Genomic DNA, 10,085 nt, shown 5'->3' with positions numbered 1-10,085 from the left:
TTAAAAAGTTTTTTTTTTTTTTTTACAAAGCTGTTGTTCCTCTACGTGTTAGGTACTTTGATGCCTGCCCTGTCTGTCCATTGGCATGGTTGAAGCCATCCGCAAACAGATCTAATGCCACAAGTCTTTACTTAAGCTATTTACAGCAATCAGATCAGTTGTCAAACTCCACCTATCGACAGGGACCAGGGAGCATACATTCTATCTAGTACACTGTGCTTAATACATCCACATGTTTGGAGAAACCTACCGCTGTCAAACATGACATTATACTAAAGAGAGAGGGAGGGAGCGAGGCTAACTGATGGGAGGGTGGGGGGGGTCGTAGACAGATACACATCAGAGCATTCTCAGTGTGATTTAAATACATACACGTTAGTAGGAAATATGATACAATATTTGAAGACAAAAAAACATTTAAAAAAAACATAGGTAAAAAATAATAATTGAGGAACACACAAAATGGAAGTCATAAATTGAAGAAAATGAAGAAGATAAAAAAATCAGATGAATATATTAAGACATTTCTCTGTAAGACATGTCAGAGCATCAACAGTATTACATCTAAGTGAGAAATATAAATGACTTCCTGTCTGAAAAGGTTCCGCTGGGGAACACGACTCCAGACACCTGACTAGGCTTCTCAGATCATGATCAGTAGGGAGGGAGAGGAGGAGGGAGAGAGGAAGAGGGAGTTGAGGAGGGAGGGAGAGGAGGAGAGAGGGTGGGAGGGAGAGGAGGAGAGAGGGAGGAAGAGGGAGTGGAGGAGAGACGGAGCGAGGGAGAGGAGGAGAGAGGGAGGAAGAGGGAGTGGAGGAGGGAGGGAGGAGAGAGGGATTGGGGAGGGAGGGAGGGGAGGAGAGAGGGAGTGGGGAGAGGAGAGGGAGTGGGAGTGGAGGGAGAGGAGGAGAGAGGGAGTGGGGAGAGAGAGGAGAGAATGGAGGAGGGCACTACTCCTATGAGAGTAAGTGAGTGCATCTGGTTAACCTCACCCTGAGAGCCGGGTGGGCCAAACTCACACATTTGAGAGACCATTTAATTGGTTCTAAAGGGTATATGAGGGGGTAGAGGTGGGGGTACAGGGTATATAAGGGAGTAGAGGTGGGGGTACAGGGTATATGAGGGAGTAGAGGTGGGGGTACAGGGTATATGAGGGGGTAGAGGTGGGGGTACAGGGTATATGAGGGGGTAGAGGTGGGGGTACAGGGTATATAAGGGAGTAGAGGTGGGGGTACAGGGTATATAAGGGGTAGAGGTGTAGTGGTAACATGGGCGGGGCTAGATGTTCTGACAGCACTGCATCTTTGGTTTGTTCTCAGTGGGCTGCACCTGGATGTTGACCACATTGTTGCTAGGAGACATGTCGCTCTCCTGACGCTCTGACATCTGCTTCTGAGAGACGATACGATAGATTTCTGATGGAGGGGAGAGGGAGAAGAGAGAGATGATTAGGTCGTATCCAGTCTGTCTTGCCAAGATAGCAGATCAAATCAACAGGTGTGACCACACACACACACACACACACACACACACACACACACACACACACACACACACACACACACACACACACACACACACACACACACACACACACACACACACACACACACACACACACACACACACACACCTGTCAGAATGGTCTGGAAAGCCGTTTCAACGTTGGTGGAATCCAGGGCTGACGTCTCAAGGAAAGACAAACCGTTTTTCTCTGAAGGGGAACAAACAAAGTCAGAAAATAAGTTAGAGACTGTACCCGTTCTGAAACAAACAACTCCCTAAGTTAGAGACTGTACCCGTTCTGGAAACAAACAACTCCCTAAGTTAGAGACTGTACCCGTTCTGGAACAAACAACTCCCTAAGTTAGAGACTGTACCCGTTCTGAAACAAACAACTCCCTAAGTTAGAGACTGTACCCGTTCTGAAACAAACAACTCCCTAAGTTAGAGACTGTACCCGTTCTGGAACAAACAACTCCCTAAGTTAGAGACTGTACCCGTTCTGAAACAAACAACTCCCTAAGTTAGAGACTGTACCCGTTCTGGAAACAAACAACTCCCTAAGTTAGAGACTGTACCCGTTCTGGAAACAAACAACTCCCTAAGTTAGAGACTGTACCCGTTCTGGAAACAAACAACTCCCTAAGTTAGAGACTGTACCCGTTCTGGAACAAACAACTCCCTAAGTTAGAGACTGTACCCGTTCTGGAACAAACAACTCCCTAAGTTAGAGACTGTACCCGTTCTGGAACAAACAACTCCCTAAGTTAGAGACTGTACCCGTTCTGGAACAAACAACTCCCTAAGTTAGAGACTGTACCCGTTCTGGAAACAAACAACTCCCTAAGTTAGAGACTGTACCCGTTCTGAAACAAACAACTCCCTAAGTTAGAGACTGTACCCGTTCTGGAACAAACAACTCCCTAAGTTAGAGACTGTACCCGTTCTGGAACAAACAACTCCCTAAGTTAGAGACTGTACCCGTTCTGGAACAAACAACTCCCTAAGTTAGAGACTGTACCCGTTCTGGAACAAACAACTCCCTAAGTTAGAGACTGTACCCGTTCTGGAACAAACAACTCCCTAAGTTAGAGACTGTACCCGTTCTGGAACAAACAACTCCCTAAGTTAGAGACTGTACCCGTTCTGGAAACAAACAACTCCCTAAGTTAGAGACTGTACCCGTTATGGAACAAACAACTCCCTAAGTTAGAGACTGTACCCGTTCTGGAAACAAACAACTCCCTAAGTTAGAGACTGTACCCGTTCTGGAAACAAACAACTCCCTAAGTTAGAGACTGTACCCATTATGAAACAAACAACTCCCTAAGTTAGAGACTGTACCCGTTAGGAAACAAACAACTCCCTAAGTTAGAGACTGTACCCGTTCTGGAACAAACAACTCCCTAAGTTAGAGACTGTACCTGTTAGGAAACAAACAACTCCCTAAGTTAGAGACTGTACCCGTTCTGGAACATTCCACAGGAATGAATGCATAAAAAGTGACATTAAAACATACATTTTTGCATCATCAATGAAGGAAAGTAAAAAAAAATATATAAAAAAACAGAAATGTATCTTTTTCAGTGTCTGACACGTGTTCAGAAAGGACGAGGCATCTCTAACCTGCGAAGGCCCGAGCCTCGTCGGTGGGCACGGCCCGGAGGTGACGCAGGTCACTCTTGTTGCCAACCAGCATGATGACGATGTTGGTGTCCGCATGGTCTCTCAGCTCTTTCAGCCACCGCTCCACATTTTCATAGGTCAGGTGCTTGGCGATGTCATAGACCAGCAGGGCCCCCACCGCGCCTCTGTAGTACCTGCACCATGACATCATCAACAGTGGACAAAGAGGTCAATTTTATCAATAAAAGCCAGCGTACCATTATAGCCATTTTAATAACAGGGCACAAAGAGCTTTACAGTACCCCGGTCTAGACACAAATAGCTTTACAGTACCCCGGTCTAGACACAAGTAGCTTTACAGTACCCCGGTCTAGACACAAATAGCTTTACAGTACCCCGGTCTAGACACAAATAGCTTTACAGTACCCCGGTCTAGACACAAATAGCTTTACAGTACCCCGGTCTAGACACAAATAGCTTTACAGTACCCGGTCTAGACACAAATAGCTTTACAGTACCCGGTCTAGACACAAATAGCTTTACAGTACCCGGTCTAGACACAAATAGCTTTACAGTACCCGGTCTAGACACAAATAGCTTTACAGTACCCGGTCTAGACACAAATAGCTTTACAGTACCCCGCTCTAGACACAAATAGCTTTACAGTACCCGGTCTAGACACAAGTAGCTTTACAGTACCCGGTCTAGACACAAATAGCTTTACAGTACCCGGTCTAGACACAAATAGCTTTACAGTACCCCGGTCTAGACACAAATAGCTTTACAGTACCCGGTCTAGACACAAATAGCTTTACAGTACCCGGTCTAGACACAAATAGCTTTACAGTACCCGGTCTAGACACAAATAGCTTTACAGTACCCGGTCTAGACACAAATAGCTTTACAGTACCCGGTCTAGACACAAATAGCTTTACAGTACCCGGTCTAGACACAAATAGCTTTACAGTACCCGGTCTAGACACAAATAGCTTTACAGTACCCCGGTCTAGACACAAATAGCTTTACAGTACCCGGTCTAGACACAAATAGCTTTACAGTACCCGGTCTAGACACAAATAGCTTTACAGTACCCCGGTCTAGACACAAATAGCTTTACAGTACCCCGGTCTAGACACAAATAGCTTTACAGTACCCCGGTCTAGACACAAATAGCTTTACAGTACCCCGGTCTAGACACAAATAGCTTTACAGTACCCGGTCTAGACACAAATAGCTTTACAGTACCCGGTCTAGACACAAGTAGCTTTACAGTACCCGGTCTAGACACAAATAGCTTTACAGTACCCGGTCTAGACACAAAGAGCTTTACAGTACCCGGTCTAGACACAAATAGCTTTACAGTACAACGGTCTAGACACAAATAGCTTTACAGTACCCGGTCTAGACACAAATAGCTTTACAGTACCCCGGTCTAGACACAAATAGCTTTACAGTACCCCGGTCTAGACACAAATAGCTTTACAGTACCCCGGTCTAGACACAAGTAGCTTTACAGTACCCCGGTCTAGACCCTCAATGAGCTTTACAGTACCCCGGTCTAGACACAAATAGCTTTACAGTACAACGGTCTAGACACAAATAGCTTTACAGTACCCCGGTCTAGACACAAATAGCTTTACAGTACCCCGGTCTAGACACAAATAGCTTTACAGTACCCCGCTCTAGACACAAATAGCTTTACAGTACCCCGGTCTAGACACAAATAGCTTTACAGTACCAAGGTCTAGACACAAATAGCTTTACAGTACCCCGGTCTAGACCCTCAGTGAGCTTTACAGTACCCCGGTCTAGACCCTCAATGAGCTTTACAGTACCCCGGGCTAGACACAAATAGCTTTACAGTACCCCGGGCTAGACACAAAGAGCTTTACAGTACCCCGGTCTAGACCTCCAATGAGCTTTACAGTACCCCGGTCTAGACACAAATAGCTTTACATTACCCCGGGCTAGACACAAATAGCTTTACAGTACCCCGTTCTAGACCCCCAATGAGCTTTACAGTACCCCGTTCTAGACCCCCAATGAGCTTTACAGTACCCCGGTCTAGACCCTCAATGAGCTTTACAGTACCCCGGTCTAGACCCTCAATGAGCTTTACAGTACCCCGGTCTAGACCCTCAATGAGCTTTACAGTACCCCGGGCTAGACACAAATAGCTTTACAGTACCCCGGGCTAGACACAAAGAGCTTTACAGTACCCACCGGTCTAGACCTCCAATGAGCTTTACAGTACCCTGGTCTAGACACAAATAGCTTTACATTACCCCAGGCTAGACACAAATAGCTTTACAGTACCCCGTTCTAGACCCCCAATGAGCTTTACAGTACCCCGTTCTAGACCCCCAATGAGCTTTACAGTACCCCGTTCTAGACCCCCAATGAGCTTTACAGTACCCCGGTCTAGACCCTCAATGAGCTTTACAGTACCCCGGTCTAGACTCTCAGAGAGCAAGCAACAGCACAGTGGCTAAAAAAAACTCTGGACTCCTATCCACTAGGACATGATAGTACCGTGTCTGACTGGACTCCTATCCACTAGAACATGATAGTACTGTGTCTGACTGGACTCCTATCCACTAGAACATGATAGTACTGTGTCTGACTGGACTCCTATCCACTAGGACATGATAGTACTGTGTCTGACTGGACTCCTATCCACTAGAACATGATAGTACTGTGTCTGACTGGACTCCTATCCACTAGAACATGATAGTACTGTGTCTGACTGGACTCCTATCCACTAGGACATTATAGTACTGTGTCTGACTGGATGGTTTTGGTTTGTTGTTGTTATTAGCCTACTATACTGCAGAACCTATGATATGAAGCTGGTGAACGGAGGTGCGCCAACTAACTCCGACAGTTGAACTTGAGGTGCGCAAGAATGTTTTAGGCCTACCAGAGTTACTCCTATAATCTAACAATAAAATGCGTGTATATATTATAAACCCAGGGTCGGAAATCGACCCTGCTGCACGAGCATGCTTTTACACAGGACCTCGGGCTCGAAAGTCGAGGGTTCGAGACCTGCTACTTGCTGTTTCATTACATTGGTGTCAGAAGTGATTGGACCTTGCATCCACGACAGTGCGTGTGCTTGGCCGGTGAGCGCGTTCCTGTAATGTAATGAAACAGCAGGGAGCAGGTCTCGAACCTCGATCTTCGAGCCCGAGGTCCGGCAGCTATCGACTGTGTAAAAAGCATGCTCGTGCAGCAGGGTTGATTTCCGCTTATAAACCGTCCATTTTAAATTCAGGCTGTAACACAACAAAATGTGGAAAAAGTCCAGGGGTGTGAATACATTCTGAAGGTCCTGTAGAGATTCTTCACCTCCAGCTCCACAGGTCACATGATGGTAGAAATGGTTCAAATTGATTTCAGTTTTCCTTCATTTAAATCACCGGCCACTAGGATCACCACGTCTAGATTATGGCTTTATACAGCTGGTTGAGTGTGGTCTTAGTGCCAAAATCAGATTGTGGTGGTAAATAGACAGCATGCAATGCCCCGATGCAATGCCCCGATGCAATGCCCCGATGCAATGCCCCGATGCAATGCCCCGATGCAATGCCCCGATGCAATGCCCCGATGCAATGCCCCGATGCAATGCAACGGCCTGATGCGTGCAACGGCCTGATGCATGCAACGGCCTGATGCATGCAACGGCCTGATGCAATGCAACGGCCTGATGCATGCAACGGCCTGATGCATGCAACGGCCTGATGCAATGCAACGGCCTGATGCAATGCAATGGCCTGATGCATTCAGTGCTCAAATCTCAGACAGCTGAACTGTGAAAAGGACAATTATTGTTTTAGCAAAGTAAAAAAACAAACCAATAGGCTATGAAGTTTTGCATATAGGACACATCGAAACACAAGGAATAGTCTTATGTAATTAGTTATAGGCTGTTTTAAAGGACATGTAAATGAGGCTCATTTGACCAACATCCCTAGTTTATTGATGGCGCTGGCTGCATTAGTGGCCGGCCTAATGGCTTACACACCGAATGCAGACGGTCCTTTATAGCTCCGTTGGTAGAGCATGGCAATGCCAGGGTCGTGGACTCGATTCCCAGGACCACCCACAAGTAAAATGTAAATGGTATATGGAATATATTACATGACTGTAAGTAGAGTCTGCTAAATAGAATATATTACATGACTGTAAGTGGAGTCTGCTAAATGGAATATATTACATGACTGAGTGGAGTCTGCTAAATGGAATATATTACATGACTAAGTGGAGTCTGCTAAATAGAATATATTACATGACTGTATGAGTCTGCTAAATGGAATATATTACATGACTAAGTGGAGTCTGCTAAATGGAATATATTACATGACTGTAAGTAGAGTCTGCTAAATGGAATATATTACATGACTAAGTGGAGTCTGCTAAATGGAATATATTACTAAATGGAAAATGGAATATTTACATGACTGTCTGCTAAATGGAATATATTACATGACTAAGTGGAGTCTGCTAAATGGAATATATTACATGACTGTAAGTGGAGCCTGCTAAATGGAATATATTACATGACTAAGTGGAGTCTGCTAAATGGAATATATTACATGACTAAGTGGAGTCTGCTAAATGGAATATATTACATGACTGTAAGTGGAGTCTGCTAAATGGAATATATTACATGACTGTAAGTGGAGTCTGCTAAATGGAATATATTACATGACTGTAAGTCTGCTAAATGGAATATATTACATGACTAAGTGGAGTCTGCTAAATGGAATATATTACATGACTGTAAGTGGAGTCTGCTAAATGGAATATATTACATGACTGTAAGTGGAGTCTGCTAAATGGAATATATTACATGACTAAGTGGAGTCTGCTAAATGGAATATATTACATATAGATGACCGGTAACTTTCTCAAATAAATACAATTCTTCCCGGTCTCTTGTCCAGCTCCAAATCTTCCTATTGTAAACTCTGGATCAGCTTTACCTTCCCCAATCCTAACGTTAACCATTAGTGGGAAAAATGATAAACTGACCCCAGATCAGCATCTAGGGGCAACTTTACCCTACAGCATACTCACGCCGAGGTGATAGCCCGGTAGCGCTCCTGTCCTGCAGTGTCCCAGATCTGAGCCTTCACCGTTTTCCCATCCACCTGGATACTGCGGGTGGCAAACTCCACTCCAATGGTGCTCTTACTTTCCAGGTTAAACTCATTCCGGGTGAAACGAGAGAGCAGGTTGCTCTTGCCAACACCCGAGTCTCCTATCAGAACCACTGGAACACAAAATGAATGGCTGATGGATTCAATGCAATAAAATCTTTATTGACCCCAAAGGTCAGGGTTAGATTACACACACACACACACACACACACACACACACACACACACACACACACACACACACACACACACACACACACACACACTTCAATTTTTCTCTGCCTCAAGGGCCCCTACGGTTTTGGCCCCCAGGGCTTCAACCCATGTTAGCTCCTGCATTAATCAGGCCCTGCCAGCAGGTCAATGTGTAGCGATTACATGGGGATATGACATAGTTACATCAGGTGTAGCTACAAGATTCCATCACATAAAATATCTGACCATCACCAATTCACTTTTGCAGTGACACTGTCAAACATCCACAGTGGTGTGTAGCCAACGTTAAATTCTTAGTTTTATGCGCTTTTTATGTTAAACCAACGTGAAATAGAAAACAACAAAACAGATAGCCACAACACATGACATATGTCAAATTTAGATTAAACAGCACAGAAAAAAAACAGGAAAGGGAGATTATAACATCATTATTTATCTACGGATGAATGTAGCTAGATAATAACCAATGTTCGTTGCATGTAGCTAAGATAACCAGCTGGCTAGCTAATCTAGCTAATCTAGCTATCTCGGGAAACACCCCGACCTCACTTAATCATACAAAAGTCAGCATTGTTTAGAAACAGCTGCTAACCTATTAACGTTAGGCGTTTGGGTACCTAACGTTGCAATCCAACTGCTTCACAATTTATGTTTATAATTTATCATCAATATGTAGTTTTCGTTTATAAAACAAATAATGTATCCGAGCTATTCACACACCTATATCATAATTCACAGACACAAATGAAAAGGTTTCACTGTTAACGTTAGCTAAACAGCTGCCTAGCTAACGTTAGCTACCTAGCTAGCTTTGATATCGAGGATCATGCTGTAATGTTACCTTTAAACAGATAATCGTATTCATCATCTCTGGTTCCCATTTTCTAAAAGATAAATAGGAGTATTTCGTTTGTATAAACTGTTTAAAATGCGACGATTTAGCAAATAGATTTTGAAACACTCAGCTAGCTAACGGCGACGGGTCTGTTTTCAGACTGACACTTCCGGGATTTTGTTGTGACGTTGGCTTGCTATGGGAGGCGGAGCAACAAAAAAGCAAACCAACAGCCGATATGCATTGCTACTATATGAATTGCAGACACTTCAAATAAAAATGCACCAGTGAAGTACTAGTCCGCCACAGAAAATAACCACTACAGTGCAAGGGTATTCTTATTACCTAGATAACAGTTATATACATAATATGGAAGGAGTTGGAGCACGGGGTTCTATGGTGTAATGGTTAGCACTCAGGACTCTGAATCCTGCGATCCGAGTTCAAATCTCGGTAGAACCTATGTTTTTATTCTCTCAGAAACGGCGCAGATCCACAGATAAAGACATGTTCTGATGAGAAAGCCGATCAAAATACACTACTTTTATAAAACATCACGAATACCTGCTCATTCCATGACTTAATCAGGTAAGTCCAGTTCAAAGCTATGAACCCTTTCTGATGTCACCAGGAGAAGACACGTTAAATAAGGAATTCTAAGCCTCGAGACATGGAATGTGTTTCAGTGCTTTTCAACATGGTATGGTAGTAGATGCCAGTCGCACCGGTTTGAGTGTGTC

General features: G+C 44.2%; 1 protein-coding gene and 1 non-coding gene across 2 annotated transcripts; one reads left to right on the top strand and one right to left on the bottom strand.

The window, feature by feature from the left end:
• Positions 1-833: 833 nt before the first annotated feature.
• Positions 834-9,527, bottom strand: LOC124023055 (ras-related protein Rab-11A). The gene is made up of 5 exons (XM_046337646.1): positions 9,352-9,527; positions 8,212-8,407; positions 3,130-3,323; positions 1,634-1,714; positions 834-1,415 (listed from the first exon to the last, which is right to left on the bottom strand). The coding sequence occupies exons 1-5, from the start codon at positions 9,389-9,391 to the stop codon at positions 1,279-1,281; spliced, it is 648 nt and encodes a 215-aa protein (XP_046193602.1). The 5' UTR covers positions 9,392-9,527; the 3' UTR covers positions 834-1,278.
• A 208-nt stretch (positions 9,528-9,735) lies between these two features.
• On the top strand, positions 9,736-9,807 carry trnaq-cug. Its single transcript has one exon. It is a non-coding gene; the product is annotated as a tRNA-Gln (tRNA).
• Positions 9,808-10,085: the final 278 nt, after the last annotated feature.

The sequence above is a fragment of the Oncorhynchus gorbuscha genome, unplaced genomic scaffold, assembly GCF_021184085.1.
Source record: "Oncorhynchus gorbuscha isolate QuinsamMale2020 ecotype Even-year unplaced genomic scaffold, OgorEven_v1.0 Un_scaffold_1490, whole genome shotgun sequence".
NCBI classification, from domain to species: Eukaryota; Metazoa; Chordata; class Actinopteri; order Salmoniformes; family Salmonidae; genus Oncorhynchus; species Oncorhynchus gorbuscha.
Note: the sequence above shows the minus strand (reverse complement) of the source record. Positions and strands in the feature narration are given on the sequence as shown.

Coding starts and splice junctions, on each gene's coding strand:
- LOC124023055 (XM_046337646.1), bottom strand. CDS start 9,391: ATGGGAACCAGAGATGATGAATACGATTATCTGTTTAAAG. Junction 3,324..8,211: donor TACCGGGCTATCACCTCGGC/GTGAGTATGCTG, acceptor GTCATGGTGCAG/GTACTACAGAGGCGCGGTGG. Junction 1,416..1,633: donor TTTCCAGACCATTCTGACAG/GTGTGTGTGTGT, acceptor CCCCTCCATCAG/AAATCTATCGTATCGTCTCT.